Below are 17,938 nucleotides of genomic sequence, written 5' to 3' on the forward strand. Positions count from 1 at the left end.
ACCTAATTTGAAAGCAGTAAACTTGTAGTTTCTCCCGCCAAACACAACAGCAAAGTTGCAACCGATGGACCAGGGTATCATAAAGTGCTTCAAACAGTCTTATCGTAAATGGCTTGTCAGAAAAATGATCTTAAATATTGTAAGCATTTCGAAGATTTGTAATTAATAAATAAGCATTAATTAAATAATCCGGCAATATTAAATCCAAAGTCCAAAACCGAAACTAACGGTAAGTCGAACTTCCGATACGTCGAAGTTTTTCGTCAGTCCTATCAGATTCGAGTTATCGCGAATTCACTGTATTTAGCCTATACTGCTGAACGCAGAATATTCATTTCGGACGAATAATGGAAGAATCGTCTGCCGAAGACAAAACTTAGTTCGTTTACATCCATCTTTCTTCATTTCTGCCCTGGGAAGGGTTTATTCGATTAACAAAACAATAATGAAGATAAACAAATTTGAGAAGGGTCCGATTAAAATAAAAATCATTTTGTGAAGGGTCCGATTAAAAGAAAAATCATTTTGTTAAGGGTCCGTTTTTAAGTTGAAATATTTTGTGAAGGTCCGTTTTTATGAAAAGATATTTTGTGTCCGTTAACGGACCTAAATTTCTTCTAAGCAGACCCCTGTTCTTAAAAAATACAATAATTTAAAATAATAATTAAAAACAAAACAAAAAAAAACCTTGGGTAAAGTTAGGATTTTATGCATCATTATTAAACAGTAATTTAAGACACTAGTAACATCGTAAAATGTTAGTAACATAAATGATAAATAAACTGTTCAACAAATTGCATTATTTTACTGAAAATTTTAAATTTCAGGGAAAATAGGATAAATAATTATTAAAATTTTATGCAACTTATACCCCGCTTTATTGTGGGACAGTTAAGCAATATAACTTTATTAAGGCGATTTTTTAAGGAAACATTACGAAATTCATAAATTTTTTTATCTTATTTTAACTTAAAACCATTAACATCATATTTTGTTGTTAAAAATTTAAAAATGGACATCGGCGGAAAAAACGTAACTAATCTTCTGTAAAAAAATTATTTGCGTGGCATGGCGTATTTTTGAAAAAATTATCACATTTGATTATGCCGTGTCGTGCAAATAAATAAATAAAACAAAGCACGTGGACGATATTCACTGACAAATTTTAATTTGTATATCTTCATCAAACAAAAAAAGAAGGGAAAAAAGCGAAGAAATAATGTAATTAAATCGCTTTACCTCAATTATAAACATTAAAAAAATAGCGCAAAAATTTAAGCGCCCGGTTTTCATTGGCGTGAACTGCCGGCTGACTCGAGTCCACGAAATATTAGTAAACATAAACACACGCGCAACATAACACCAAACATTCATTTACTGCATCAGGATTATTCTTGGCATCCATTTGAATATTATGACGTTTGTTTAAACAAAATATAATTTTAAAATACTAATAAAATAATAAATGAAAATTCTTACCTCTGCGAGATTTCGGAGTCGTGCTAGCCATGAGATCGTCTATATTACACTCACTAAAACAACTCGGCAGAGAGAGTCTCAGTCCAGGGGAGGCTGTTGTGGAAGTTATCATTCCTCCCTCTTCTAAAACAGACAATCGAAGCAACTGAGGCGGGGCGCCTGACGATCGTTTGAACAGCCGCATGGTGAAAGTTTTTCGGCTTCGTTGAGTTGCCTTGGCGACGACCTTGCCGCCAAACTTTGGCGCGATGGAGCTTCAGCTGTTTAGAACCACACTACAGCAGTCTGTCTGGGGGTCTTCTATCATTTCCAACCTTTTTTTTTCTTTCGTGATTTTTTTATTTTTTATGAGTGGTGTAACTAAAATCACATATGTATGAGAAAAGTGGAATTTTTTCTACTGCGGTTGTTTTATGAAACAGGATATTTACGATGTTCTATAAATAATTTGTAAATTGTGTAACTTTAAACTTGAACTTAAATAAGTAAAATTTTTAACTTGCTTAGATTTACAGGCTTTTTTTCTTGAGCTCACTTTCGAAAGAATTTTTATTGTAGCAAACTAATTTTATTCTAGACTATCAAACTGTGAACTACGTGATTTTATTCAAGTTTGTAAATATGCATGCATTATATAAATTAAATAAATTAATAATTTAATCCCAATAACTTTTATAATTTATATCTTCATATGCTGGTTAATGTTTGGTACTCTGACTTGAAATACAAGTAAGTAAAATAAGGCACCTTTTTAAATGAGTCTGAATTTTCCAATTTGCTTCTTAAAACAAATTTAACGTTTGCAAATTTTAATTTCTATCAAATATTACTTTCGCAAAATTTTCTTACTTTTGCAAACTTCAATATTTGTTTCTATTTTGCAGATTTAAGTATTTTAAGTCTATAATACACTAACACACACATCATTGGAGCATTCCAATTCCACAAACTTTTATTGCTTTTGCAAACTTCAATATTTGTTTCAATTTTGCAGATTTAACTATCAAAGTCAATAATCCACTAACACACACTTCTCTGAAGCATTCCAATTGGCGATTATCTAGGAAGAAAAAAAAATTAAGGAACTAAATTAGTATCTTTATTCACACAAGATATATTTTGGCTTATTTATAGAACAACAATAGCTTTGTTTTAGTAGAGGAAAGAATAACTTAGAAAAAGCATATCTGATGAAAGGTTGCTAGATCGTACTCCTCCCCAGTTTCATTAGTCATGCTTAACAATATTACTTTAACTTAATGCGTTTGGTTTCTTTAAAAGTTAATGGTTTGTTTTTTTCTACCCGCAGGTGTTGCAGATTATAGTATAGAATCGTATTGAGAAAAGAAAGGATTAACCTTTGTGAACTGCTTTAGTATACTTTATTACGCGCATTTGTTAGAAACCGTTCGTTAATATTTCTTTCATAAGTCATTTGCATTTTGTAATGAATGTTTTTTTTTTTTTTTTTTTTTTTTTTTTTTTTTTTTTTTTTTTTTTTTTTTTTTNTTTTTTTTTTTTTTTTTTTGAGAAAGTTGAGGTTATATTTGCTAACTTGTACGATCTTTGAGAAAATTTTCCTTCTGGTGGCATTATTTATGATAAAAACCTTTTTATAAAACAGGTCAAAAACAAAATTTTTACTAGGTTTAAAAAAGTGTCTTTTCTTTTCTTCCGTTTTTTTCTTTTCTTTTTTCCGTTATTTCTTTACATTGCTGTTGATATCTTGAAAAAGTTGAGTTCATAGCTGCTAACTTGTATGATCGTTGAGAGATAATTTTCTTGTAACTACACCATTTATGATTTAAAAAAAATTGACGAAACTACTATAAAACAAAATTTTTTCATTGTGTAAAAAAAGTACCTTTTTCTTTCTTTCTTTTTCATTACTTTTATTTTATTCATTTATTTTATTCATTTATTTATTAATTTAATTTAATTTTTCATTCATTTATTTTTTGTTTCTTGAGAAAGTTGAATTCATAGCTATTCGACAGTTAGAAAGATTTTTTTTTTTATAACTGCACCATTTATGATAACAAAGTGATAATGAAGTGATAACAAAGTGATAGTGAAGCATAAATAATTTTCACCTAAGGTTTTGTAAAAATAAAGGCAGTTTTTTTAAAAAATAGAAAGTAAATTTCTTTAACTTATGAGGCCCTTTCTCTCCCGACCGAAATCAACGGTCGAAGGGGTGGCGACAGGGAGGAAAAATTCTAAATATGCTTTTAATCCTTTATTTAATTTTCACAAATAAATGCATATTTATTCTATTGGCAAGATCATCGAACCATGTGAAATTAAAGGCCCAAACCACACCCAACCACAGTTCCAGATTTAAAACGTGAGGTATTTTAGATTTACTATTAGCTTATTGTGACTAAATTATCCTAGTACGATTCCGCAATCAACAGTTTTTGATAGGTAGTTAAGCAGTATACAGTTGGCCGTTCTTTTTATAAGAATCTCTGTTTATATGCAATTAACGTTAAAAGAATATTTTAGCGTCTTCTAAATTGCTTTTTATCAGTTAAAACTGTAAAAAGTTGAATTAAAAAATTTAAAAACTGAGAAGCGTGTCATTTTAAAATTACTTACTCAAAATCTCAAATCGCTTAACGTTATTGCTTTAAAATTTCGAGGAGAAAAATTAGTAGAAGTTCTATAAATTATCAAGTGCTGTCTCTTAGTCTTTCACGAATGCAAATTTGTCCCAACGCTTGATCTAGTAGTTCGCTTGTCTTACGGGTTGGGTTCAAAATTACAACTTGGATATTGATAGTCATAAACTGAGAATTTGTTCGTCTACTCATCGTCGGTTATATAATAGAATAAAATAACTTCTGTGAAGTTGCAACTGCTTTTCATGACTATTGAATCAAGTTAGGACTATCTTTAGCCTGGCCCGCTAGGCTAATTCTGAAAATGGTGCACTTTAATATTTATGTTACTTTACTTCGAAGGCTCTGTCGTCATAAGGTGAATAATATATTATTTATATGACTGTTGAAAGTTGGCAAGAGTTATTCATGACTGTTAGGTGAAGTTTCTTTCATCTTTAGCCAGCGTTCGTTAGGACAATTATGAAAATGGCGCAGAATATTAACATGAAGAAAACTCACAGTTTTGTGAAATTGAAAAGCATTTGTGATTTAATTTTTTAATATTTGAAAAGAATTTGTATTATTTTAATAATTATTTCTGTTTATTTTATAAAAAAATTCATTGAAAGTTATTTTTATTACGAAGTTCTTCCTATTTTGGCTATGAAACGAAATATACTATTCTAAAGCGCTAAATCATTTATTTGCCTTAACGCTGCTTTTCAAAAGTTTTGTAATCGCATTAAATGATGCTATTTTCATAACTTTTGTGAGTTTGCAACAATTACTCATGATTGTTAGGTCAAGTGTCGTCTATTTTTAGCCAGTACACTCTATGTTTATTTTATAAATGGCTTTAAACGTCAATGTAAGGAAAAGTCACATTTCGGAGAAAATGAAAAATATTTGTCATCTACTTTTTTAATATTTAAAAACTTACTCCAACGCCACATTATCTGGTATCATAAAAATTGAGAATAATTTTGATAATTTTCCTCCAGGTGGAAAAAATTTCTCCAATTTGGCAATTTTTCAAAAAAAGTTCAGCAAATTTTAAAATGGATAAGTCATATGTCCATTCTAAAACCCAGATAATTCCTTTCCGAGGAGATGATATTGATTTAGATAGTTTTTGAACCGGTTTCGAATCCCAGCAACGATACGAATTCCGCACCCGGCTCACACCGACCACAGTACTAACGTAAAATATCCTCAGTGGTAGACGAATCATGGGTTAGAGTCCCCTTGCCGTCAGGTTAACATTGGAAGGATCTCGTGGTCTTCCTTTCCATGTAACGCAAATGCTGGTTAGTTCTATCAAAAAGCCCTCCATAAAAGCAAATTCCTTCCAATACTTGATCCAGGAATTCCTTTGTCTCCTGGGTTGGGTTTAAGATTGCAAGGCTACGGAGTTGAACATCGGTAGTCGTAAGCCCCAAAAATTGGGTCCGTTGTTCAACAACGGATATAAAATATAAAATAAAATTATAAGATATCGATAGTTTGTAAATTGTAACTTCGCTTTAAGCATAAGGCACTTAAACTGTGGCGTTTTTTTTTTTCTTTCTCTCTCTCTTGGCGTAAGAACTGTTAAAACAGTTTTCTAATCAAAATTGATAAAAGCAGTAAACTACAAGAGAACTACAAAGGATTTTTTAAAGTGATGACTTTATATGGATAGAGTGTTTAACCTTTAGTCTTGGGAGACGATTTGGTGTCATTGAAACGGTGATGGGCCGGAAATTGTATAAATTACAAAACATCCCACGTTATGAAAAAAAAAAATACTTAAAGGCGGCATATAATTTTCTTAGAATGATTCATTTCACTCATAACGAATGAAATATGCTGCATTTAGTCTTTACAGCATGTTTACAAGTGTTTAAAATGTGTTAATGAACTATGAATTTTCTGGAAGTATGGAACTAGTTTGTATAATCTAAAAAAAAATTTCACAAAAATTAATAGTAATATAGCTAATAGCTTAAATTACTACTCATTAAATGTGGGTACTCAAAATTTATCCCTTCTTTTATCTTTTAAAGTATTTTTTTTTTTTTTTTTTTTTTTTTTTTTTTTTTTTTTTTTTTTTTTTTTTTTTTTTTTTTTNTGTTCTCTTTAAATATAACTTATTGGAACTTTTCGTGTATTTTACAAGTTGTGCTTCGAAATTTTTTTTATTGAGTATGAATTTGTGAGGATTTGAGATTGTGAATAATACTTAATTCTGGCAAACAAAACTAGAATAACGTGGATTAGTTTCCATATTTAATTTTAAACTTCTTTAACTATTTATTAATTTTTTAAAGTATTTTTTGTCAAAATAAAAATAATTTTAAAAAAAATATACATGAATCTGCTAACTTTAAATTTTAAAATGTTTAACTTTCATTAGAAGATTTCGAAGAATTAACGCTGTTCTTCAAAGCTCTGTCGCAGAAGAAAAAAAAAATAAAAATAAATAAAAATAAAAAATAAAAAAAAACATACAAAAAAAACAAACAAACAAACAAACATAAAAAACATAGCCCTATACGTGAAGCAATGTGATGATTTTACACTTTATATATAATCTTGTCGTGAAGAATCCTCTGGGCTTTAGAACAGACAAATAACTTAAATATTTTAAAAATTCTTAGACATTTTTAAAAATCGCCAATTTATGACGACATTTTTAAAAATCGCCAATTTATGACGACATTTTTCGACCTAGATGAAAATTATCAAAATCTCTGCCTTATTCTTAGTTTTTGCAAATTTTTATGAGCCCAAGTAATGCAGCAAGTAAGTTTTTTAAAGACTTCAAAATTAGACAACAAACACATTTCATTTTTACAAAACGGTGGCTTTTCTCCTTATTGACGTTTTGCGCCATTTTAAAAATAAGCGTAGACTTTAGACAGGCTAAACTTGACCAAACAGTCATGAGTTACAGTTGCCAACTCTCAGCAGAAAGCTAAATATAGGCTAAACTTGCCTTAACAATCATGAATAACTGTTATAAACTTAAATTATGCATCCGTTTTTAAGCTTATTAAATTATTTTAAACAATAGTATGCAACTAAAGTTTTACTTCGTGCAAAAGTGTCTTTTTTTTATTTCCACAGTACAATTTTAATAAATAATAAAGAAGAGAAAAATTAAATTTGAAATTGTTATATTTGTTTTAGATTAATTACGTAAGAATACGCACTGAATGGAACACGGAAGTTTCACTGAGATGTTTCTTTTAATTTCAAACTGCTATGAACTTATATTATGTATCCGTTTTTAAGCTCATTAAATTATTTTGAACAATAGTATACAACTGAAGTTTTCTTCGTGTAAAAATGTGTTTTTTTTCTTCCATTTCCTCAGTACACTTTTAATAAATAATAAAGAAGAGAAAAATTAAATTTGAATTTGTAATATTTGCTTTAGATGATTCACGTAAGAATACGTACTGAATGGAACACGGAAGTTTCACTGAGATGTTTCTTTTAATTTCAAACTGCTATGAACTTATATTATGTATCCGTTTTTAAGCTCATTAAACTATTTTGAACAATAGTATATAAATGAAGTTTTCTTCGTGTAAAAGTGTCTATTTTTTCCATTTCCTCAGTACACTTTTAATAAATAATATAGAAGAGAAAAATTAAATTTGAATTTGTAATATTTGCTTTAGATGATTCACGTAAGAATACGTACTGAATGGAACACGGAAGTTTCATTGAGATGTTTCTTTTAATTTCGAAATGTTGCCACATTTTCTTATGCCCTGCAGTACGGAAGTGAAAAGTGGTTTTTTTTTTCATGACCAAAACCGCTTTCTCGGAAAGCAATACTCATTTAGTCTCACCCGGAAAAATATTTAGCTTCCTTTAGTAAATAGCTTTCCATTGTTTCCTAGTTAACATACATCATAGAAATTATGTCTAATGTATTTACATATTTATGTTAATGAGTAGTTAAAGAGTGAAAACGTGTAAGTCGACGTACATAAATCACATGATCAGATTAGAATGAAGGTTATTTTAAATCTTCAAAAATCACGCTACTTATTTAAATTTAGAGTTTGAAATCAGAAAGATTAGCTCGCCTCCGCTTAGTTGAAAATTAGGTCTTATAAGCTAAGGGAATAAAACAGGGGTCGATGATTTCATGAAAAAGTAATCAGTCAAATAATTAAAACTAGCCGCCTTCGCCGACCAGCTTAGTCAACATTAAAAATTATCTAGTAAAATATTTAAGCTTTAATGGTAGCCGAGACGAAATTACAGTATAACTGTATTAAGATATTCTAATTTTTCAGCCTTTTCTCCAATTCTAAACCTTAATTTGCTTTAAACAATATACTGATCAAATTTTTTTACCGTCTGGCTGTTATACACGCGACAGCACTGGGATTTAAATTTTAATTATTTTCAAGATATTATTCAAGTTCTTTATGTATTGAACTTTAGTAATTTAAAATCAGTCCGGCAGCCATTGAATCTCACAAACCACCGTACTTCTTCGAGTACCTCTCTCTCGATTGGGAAAATGAGATCAAAATTTTAAATTCTGCATGCCATGCTTTGACATTAACTCCTTATTTGATCGATGCAACTTCTCCGTCAGTTTGAGCTTCAAAAAATCACTTTTATGCTCTCAAATTAAGCAAAGGAAAAATTAGCTATCTGAGAAACAGCTCTAAGTGTTATTCATGCTCCCCTTAAGAATGTGTTGCCACCTAATGTGAAAAGTATAGTTAAAATTATGCATCCATATTTGTTTGCCAGAACTATTTTCTATTATGCTTTGAAAATTTTTACAGTTATCGAAAAGTTGTTTAGAATGCAAATTTTATAATTAATTGTATAATTAGTTATCCTAAATTATAATTTTAGTGCCTTTTTTTCATTAAAAAATCTGAGCCAAACTGAGAAAAAGAACATAATTTTTGTTTACCGAGTGAAAATAAAATGATAAAAAAAAGTATGACGAATGTTTTGAAATGATTTCTAGTTTTTAATTATAGTCCCTTCTTTATTGCAACTGTTTCTTAATTTTTGATCGTTTTCAATTGTTTTCTAATTTTTGTTTGTAGGCATAATTTTAATTAGAATTATTTTCCAACATTCACTTGAGTATCGTATGTATTTCCGAAATACCTCATTTCTTTTTCGCGTTGGCAACAAAGTATTGAAATGTTCACTGCAATGGACACCAAAGAAATTAAGATTATAATGTTTATTAACTAATTCTATTAAGTTTTGAAGCTGATTCTTAGCTAAAAATATAGTTTTTATTTAAAAAATTTTGAATTTAATAATTACATTGTTTCATTAATTTATATTTTTCTGGAAATTTAAAATAAAGGATTATTTATACGCAAATGAAAAATGCATTTTTTAAAAAAAAATATTCTTGGTAAAAAAAGGAGATTTAGTACATTATTTGCATTAAGCAATTAATTCTTTTCTTTTTTAAATAATTAATAGCTGATATTTTTGTCGCGCAATTAAAAAATAAACTTTTTTTTAAAAAAATATTCATTTTTTAATCCCACAATTGCAATTTTTTTAAACAAAATTTTACAGTTATATAAGAGATTAAATGTTATAAAATTATAAAAACAATTCATTCAGATCGATCTCGAAAAAAATATTGTAGTTTCGAATTCCAAGAATTAAGATTTTCATATCAGCATAAAGTGAATATAAATGTATAAATAGATTATTTCCACTTGCTTAGATTTTTTATGCATATTTCTTAGTATAAATATAAATGGTTTCGAAAAGAATAAAGCTCGTAAAACAAAAGAATGAAATTTATGCTCTCTATTTCGTATTTTATTAATGTTTCATGGTACAGAAGATTTTCTCCTCGTAATTGTGTAAGACATTTTTACTTTGTGTTATTTTGAAAGCATGAATACAAGTTAGGCCATAATTTATAAAGATATATTTTGAAATCAAAAACTTTCGTTCGGTGATACTTAACCAGGGACATTTTGAAAGCAAGAAATTTTTCCCGGTGACAATTTTTCAGGAAGCTTTTTAAAGTAAGGACTTTTACCAAACATACTTTGTTTAGCGAAATTTTAACTGGAAAGGAATAAAATTATGATATGCTTATTATACTCGTAAACTTTATAAACGCATTTGACAAATATGAAATTTTCTGTACGTTATTCAATTAAGTTTTTTTGTAAGTTATGAATATATGAAAATAAGTAGGTTGATTACTTGCATTGGTACAAAATCTGGAAATGACAAAATTGCAACCAATGCAAACATCATTACGTATTCAATGTAGCGAAACCAAAGGGTGCTATAACGCAAAATTAAAGGGGGGATGCAACCAAAATAAACAAGGAAAACTAGAGAGTCCTTGGTTATGGGAGGTATATTAACCTGAAAAATGTAAACCCCTAAGGGACGCCTGCAAAAACAACAAATTCAAAGCTTCAAGATCAGAAATAATTGAATTTGAAGTTATAATTCGCCTCATTTATTGTTACAATCTGAAAGACGTGAATACAAATATCGAAGGCCTTTTTAATGACATTCGACAAGCAAAACATTTGCTTTCCACTAAATATCTAGTTATGTAGGTGATCATTTCAGTAGGTGTCCTCCGAGAACTCAAGGCAAGGACATAGATGAGCATTTACAATCAGAAATTTCTTGGAATATATTTACCCACATGATGCATTAACAAGTAGTAAAAAAGTCATAATATGTACAAATTACACAGATCGTTTTTCCCCCCAATCTTCCGAGAGTAAAAAGAATCCCACTCAATTAGAGACAAATGCGAACAAATACAAAATTATATACTTTTTCCAACTTGTCAAAGTTTTAACCAATGAAGATGAAAACAAAAATGGCAGAAGTTGATAAAATAATTTTCTCAAATAATCTTGAAGAATTCTAAATACCGTTTCAGAAAATCTAGTTTACAACTTACAGTAATGAAAAGAACTAACAGATATCAAAGAATTAAACAGTAATTCTTCGTTTTCATGGTATTTTCAGTTTACGGGCATAAATATAAACACCCTAGTACTATCGTCGAACTTTCTTACTATCTCATTTACAAGCTAAACTTTTTCCCAGGTTATGAGTGTAGGTGTTATATTCAGTGGTTATTATCAAAGAACACAAATCAAGGACGTCATAAAAGAGAATCAGTTACAAACATTAACATTCTGACACTAAACATTTTCTTCATAAACAAACTGTATTGTAAACAAGAATATTAAACAGAAACTATTCTAATCAATTCATCAATTTTTATCAACAAGTGTTAAAAAGAAATAAAAAAAGGGCAACAGAATAAAACAGTACGTTATTCTCCAGCAAGACTGAAGTTAAAATTAAATCGATTGAAATAAATTCCTTATTTGTTGATAATATGAACTTGTTTGTTGATTTGAAATTCAATCTTTATAAATTTTTGCCTTCATTTTAGAAAATGTTTCATAACAAGAAATAAAGAACTGATATTGATGAATTAAGCTGTAGATGGTAGTTTTTAGTTTTTATGATACAACAAAATTTGTGCGCATGAATACAAACATGACAGTACTGTGTTCGAACGTCTTTACTACCTCATTTGCTAGTTAAACATTTTCCCAGGTTATGAATGTAGGTGATTTATACTGTGGGTGTCTTCATATAACAAGAGTCAAGGACAAAATAATTTATAATCGACTAACAGCGAGGATATTCTGGATTCCTGAATTCATTATCAAACAGATAATAACAGACACCAACAAGGCACTTCGATTTTCATCTAGTGTTCCGAAAAAAAGTCCTTTTACCTTTATCAGAAACAAAGAAGAAAGAATATAAAATTGAATGCCTTCATAATTGTCAGAATTTAAAATAGTTGATAAAATAATTTGTTGCCACGAGTTGATAAAATAATTTGATTCTATAAACTGAAATCAAATCTTGATGAATTCTTAATTCCGTTTCAGAAAGTGTAATTTTTTTTAAGCTAAAAAAGAAAAAAACATATTCAAGGGTTTAACTTTAGTTTTTCCTTTCTATAATGCTATAAGTTTGTGGGGCATGAATGCAAACAATCATGGAACTTCTTTACTATCTCATTTACAAGGTAAACGCTTTCCCAGGTTATGAATGCAAGCCGAGGGTGTCCTCAAAAGAACATAAGTCAAGGACGACATAAATGAGAATCAGTTGTAAACAAGAACATTCTGAATCACGGGAATCACTGAGCATTCTCTTCCACCTGATTCATTAACAAATAGTAAACAGTAACAATCGACAGAGAGTAGCCAGATCGGCTCTTCGATTTTCATCATCTAATGCACCAGGTGTTCCAAAAGAATTCCACTTAATTAGAAAGAACAACAAAAAAAAGAAAAGAAAAAGAAAGAAGCACAAGGGCCAGATGCCATCCGATGGAACCTGTTTTTTGAGAAGGATCGTTTTCAATCTTTCTTTTTTTTCTCCATCTTTTTTTATTCGTTTTTCATCCCCAAAGCTATTTCAATTCTCTTAAGCGATACAGCCGCGACGTGAGAGTTTCGCTTTTCATCGATTGTGGAATGAATTTATTCAACTCAACTCGTTTTGCTTTCGTTTCTTATTTGGCGAAGATACGGTTTCAGTAGGACAATTCTGATGTAGGTTAAACGATCTCGAATCTCATTCATCCGTTGAATTGTGATGCTAAAGACGGTATTTTGGTTTTCTTATTGTATTCAAATGAAGTGAAATCATCTATCTGAATATGATATACACTGTCTTGAGACTCACTTGACCGATCACCTGTCGCAAAACTTATCGCAATTTATACGCAACTACTTTATAAACGCCGATTAATATACCGCTTTACTGCAAGTTGAAAAATTGACACAAGAAGTTACCATGTGGCATGTGGATGACTATGTTGCCTCACTGCGTTCTCAATTGTTACTGAATTTTCTTTCTTCTGATAATTAATTTTCATAATAAGTGATTTATATATTCCCTTTATATATATTATTGCAGGATAAATAATACCATGTTGGGATTTTACTTGCGAACTGTACTGTTCAGGCCCTATATATTAATTTATTTAATCAAAAAATAATTTGCTACTTCCACTAACTGAGAAGAATAAACAAATTTGAGATCGTTTTCTTTCATATCAAACGGTTTGTCACAGCGATCATAATGAAATTCGAAATCGTTTTCATATACAACAAGATGTGTGACCTTTAAAAAATTGACATACATTTGTTAGCTTCTCTTTTTGTTGATTCAACAACTTGTGTTGCCCTAATGACGTTTCACTTTTTGAGACTGAATTGGGTACTTGAAATTTAAGAAGTGACGTCACACGCGTGTGTCGAACCTGATTGTCTTCTGAGTCGACAAATGCCCCGATTTACCTACGATGACGTTCATTTGCAGGTATCCAATTGTATTAGTGCTTGATAATTTTGATAATGTTTAATAATTTATAAAAGTTGATAATATTCGTTTCATCGAGAGAAAAAATTAAACTCGAATTATAACGATTATGTTACCCCAATTCTTTTTCATTCAATTACATTGAAATTTTTTACCTATTTATATTTTCGTAAATTCTATTGTTTTATTACTCAATATAAGTTAGGAAGAAGACTATTTTTTTAATTGTTCATTATAAATAATAAATACCTTTTACATCATCCCATTTAAACTTTGCTTAATTTAGATTGGAATTTTTTTACTCATCATTAATTCTTGTAAGTTATTAATAATTACATAAAATTAAACAATAGCATAATTTTTTCATAAATGTTTTTTTTTTTCCAATGAGCTGCACAATCGGTCTTGCCGATAAGCAGACCTAGTGCGTTCTCCAGAGGTGGTATCCACTCTTTCAGGACCACCACAATGGGTGAGATACCGTTGGTCATGTTAATTTGGACGTCTAGTTTCTGCCACTCTAGATGGCAGCACCGAGACTCTATTTAGATGCTAAAGTGCACTAGGAATTTAATTTTGCCGGAAATGCCAAGGGCCAATAAGGCACTCCAGGGATCTTTTACATGCCGCATAATCATACGACATGGCCGCTGAGGATTTTCTGCATCCCGAAAATCCGGTGTCTGGGCCGGGGATCGAACCCGCAAACTTGGGCTCAGAAGGCCGACGACAAACCAACTGCGCCACCCAGCCACTTTTTTCATAATTTATCTGCAGTTATTTTTATAATATATGTCAATAAATCTTTATTAATGATTAAAGACCCAAATTGAAATTTTTGAAAAAGGTAAAATGTTTTTCGAAATTTGTTTTGAGTTTAAAAATATGAAATACATACCAAGAAATTAACGATGCATAGTTCTTTCTTACAAGTGTTTTTAAATACAATTTTTTTTAAGATAAAAATATTTCTCTCAAAAATACATACATTTTTCAAAACATTTTGCAAAATAGCTTGCTTTACAACAAGCTCCCTCACTGAGAAAAAAGTATGGTCAAAACTATCAGAATATGGTAAAATTTACCATGTTCATGTCTGTAGGGAAATATCAAAGAGCTCGGCAATTTTTGCCGAAGCTTTTTGGTATTTATTTTGGAAAAATTAAGAATAAAATATGGTTTTATAATATGTGATAAACTTTGGTAAATGTAGCAAAATTTAGCTATTATATCATGATTCCTTAGAACAAGAGATAAAACCATTTGTTAGCTGACATTTGTCAGTTATGTATTTTTTTAACTATATGTGTGGAAATAAGAGCGATAATTTTGAGAACCAGCATTTCTGATAAACCGTTAATATGCAGAAGAATTTCGAAATAAATGTTTTAAATACCATATAATTTGGATTTATTAAGCAAAATTATGTTGTTGTTTTTTTACTAGAACTGTCATTACTATATAGTACTGTAATTTTTACTAGAATTTTTGTATCCGTGTTGATTTAATCGAAACATTATTATATTCGTACTTAATTATTGTTAAAAATATATAAAAACAGAATTTAAAAAAACTGTGTCCATTTTGTTAAAAAATAAAATTGGTCAACGTTTTTATTTTTATTTTTTTTATTTATTTTTTTCTTCAAAAAAAGTGAATATTGTTTGGTTTGAAACGTGAGATTTTATGATTCAAATCGCCAGATCAGCCAGTGAAATTTAATATATATGTTACGGTGAATGACCAAAGTCTGGAAAATGTCGACATTCATCGGTGAATGTCGAGATTCACGTAGTCGCTTGGTGTATGTCCGAAATATTTTCTAAAATTCCTTGATTCTGACTCTCACCGGTGAATATCAACAATCACGTGAATGTCCGAAATATTTGTTATATCCAATTTTATATTAATTTATTCGTTAATATTATTATATTTATTTGACATATTTATATTTATTCTTTATTTTAATACTTACTGACGATAGATTAGAAGAAATATCAGTGTTTGGAGTATCGGGCAAATATATACCGGGCAATGGCACTTGACCTTAAAAAAACATCAGTGTAGAGTATACCGGGTAAATGTATACCGGGCAGTGGCACTTAACCTTAAAAAAACATTAGTGTAGGGTATACCGGGCAAATGTATACCGGGCAGTGGCACTTAACCTTCAAAAAACATCAGTGTGGGGTATACCGGGCAGTGGCACTTAACCTTAAAATAAAAACATCATTGTAGGGTATACCGGGCAAATGTATACCGGGCAGTGACACTTAACCTTAAAAAAACATCAGTGTAGGGTCAAAATATCGAATAAATGTAATTATATTCACGAATAAATTCATATCAAATCGAATGTAATAAATATTTCGGACATTCACCAAAGCATATCTGTGATTGTCGACATACATCGGTGAGGGTCCGAATGTACAAGAATGTAATGAAATATTCGATCTTTCACCGACGTATTTGGTGTTTGTCGACATTCACCGGTGAAAGTCAACAACCACCGATTTCGGTCTTTCGCCGTGACATATATTCAAGAAATATTTTTTGAGATCCTTCATAACATTTCTTCTTTTAAAAAGAAATTCGGTCAACAATCTTTCTAAACAGTGAAGATAATTGATTTGTTACAAACACTTTAAAAACAAACTTTTTTTAAAAATTTTTTTTAATTTCTAATAACAGGATACAAAAGGACAGGTTTTGGAAGATGCAAAAACAGAGAACAAAGAAATATTTTTGCTTCAATTTAATCAATTAAAGAAATAGAACATTTTTACCGATCTTACAAAAATAGTTATCGGTCATAAACACATCATAAAACAAGATATTTATGACTCTTCTAATTATGAACTTTCTTGTTTCATCTAAGACAATTAAGTCCTTACGAGATACATAACTCAAAAAAAAAAAAAAAAAAAAAAAAAAAAAAAAAAAAAAAAAAAAAAAAAAAAANAAAAAAAAAAAAAAAAAGAAGCCCTTCATCTTTACATCTTATCGTTGAAATGGTTATCAATTTTAATGATAAGTAATTTAGATGTTCACTTCCTTATTTATCAATAAGAATGGAAGATAAGCTTAAATCATACTAGAAAGCTAATAAATAAAAACCTAAATTAGTTAATGAAGGAAAATAAATTGGCTAATGAATAAAAATACCATTAACAGGATGAAAAGAGTTAATTGAATTATATATAGTAAAATATTCACTGAAAATAGTTCACGTATGTAATTTGAAAACTATGTTAATAAATGTTAAAAGTATATAGTTTTGAAGGGTCAGATATTTTTGGTTATTTCAAACAAAAAAATAAATAGAGAATTTAAAACAGATAAATGAAATTTATCATAGAAATTATGATTTGCTTGTAATTTTTTCTTTAGTCTAATTAAAGTTAACCTAATTTGTAATTAAATTGATTTAATGACAAATTTATTGCATGATATCTATGGTTTAATATAGCAAAGAGTGGTGAAACTAACGTGTAATACACATTTTATTCACATATATAATTAATATTTAAAAAATAGTGAACGTTTATTTAAATAAATATATAACTTTGTCCTTTTTTTACATAGCTATATGCATGAGTATGATCATTTTATCAATATATAGTTCTTGAGAAATCAAATTTTAAAAATACGACTTTTTCAAATTTTGATTTTTCAGGAACTATTGACTGATTTCGATCAAATTTCATATTTTGTCATTTAAAATTACATTCTTTGAAATGACATATGAAATAGCATATCTTACAATTTAAAAATTTCTTGACTATTATTAAATAAAATAGTAAAAAAAAAATATTTACTAAATGTCACATTTTGCACGGAATTATCTCTGGATAAATAAATTTTATAATTGTGTGCAAAAATTTTCCGGTTCGCTTAAAACGTTCTCGAGCTAGGGCGCAATATGACATTAAGGGAAATAAATAAATAAAATTGACATTAAGGGATCCAAACTTAAGACCGCTCTCCTGAAAAAACTATGAGAACCATATTTCCCAGATTTGATTTCAAAAATCAAATCTATCGAAAAAACGGTATGAATATTCCGAAAAAGTACATTGTCTCTGAAGTACATTTGTGTCTGTTTTCGTAACTTAATATATCATCTGCAATATTTGATTAGCATATTTAAATTCACCCCTTTGAATCCTAGAACGTGAAGATCCGATTATCGGATCAAAAGTTATTCAGAGAGGCCCATTTTTTTTATTTCACTCACTGTACGTTCAATTATCAGGTCTGTGATTATTTATTGACCTAATATTATTATTGTTTTTAATAAACCCTTCTGAAAAATTAATGAATATTAAAAGAAGAAGAAAAAAACGAAAAAAAAAGAAAAAAAAAAAACTCTTTTGATTACAGAAACTATGATTATTTATTGACCTATTATTATTATTCTCAATAAAACCTTTTGAAAAATTAATGAATATTAAAAG

General features: G+C 29.1%; 1 protein-coding gene across 5 annotated transcripts in view; it reads right to left on the reverse strand.

Annotated features, from left to right (window-relative positions):
• The window catches only part of LOC107445477 (pro-interleukin-16), a 202,396-nt gene that overhangs the window by 111,794 nt on the left and 72,664 nt on the right, over positions 1 to 17,938 (reverse strand). For all 5 annotated transcript variants that reach the window (XM_071183066.1, XM_071183067.1, XM_071183068.1 and 2 more), the window contains one exon: positions 1,480 to 2,539. In XM_071183066.1, the coding sequence (XP_071039167.1) occupies positions 1,480 to 1,663 (184 nt within the window). In that variant the 5' untranslated portion in view covers positions 1,664 to 2,539. The remainder of the gene's footprint in view (positions 1 to 1,479; positions 2,540 to 17,938) is intronic.

Source organism: Parasteatoda tepidariorum, chromosome 7 (assembly GCF_043381705.1).
Source record: "Parasteatoda tepidariorum isolate YZ-2023 chromosome 7, CAS_Ptep_4.0, whole genome shotgun sequence".
In the NCBI taxonomy this organism is placed as follows: Eukaryota; Metazoa; Arthropoda; class Arachnida; order Araneae; family Theridiidae; genus Parasteatoda; species Parasteatoda tepidariorum.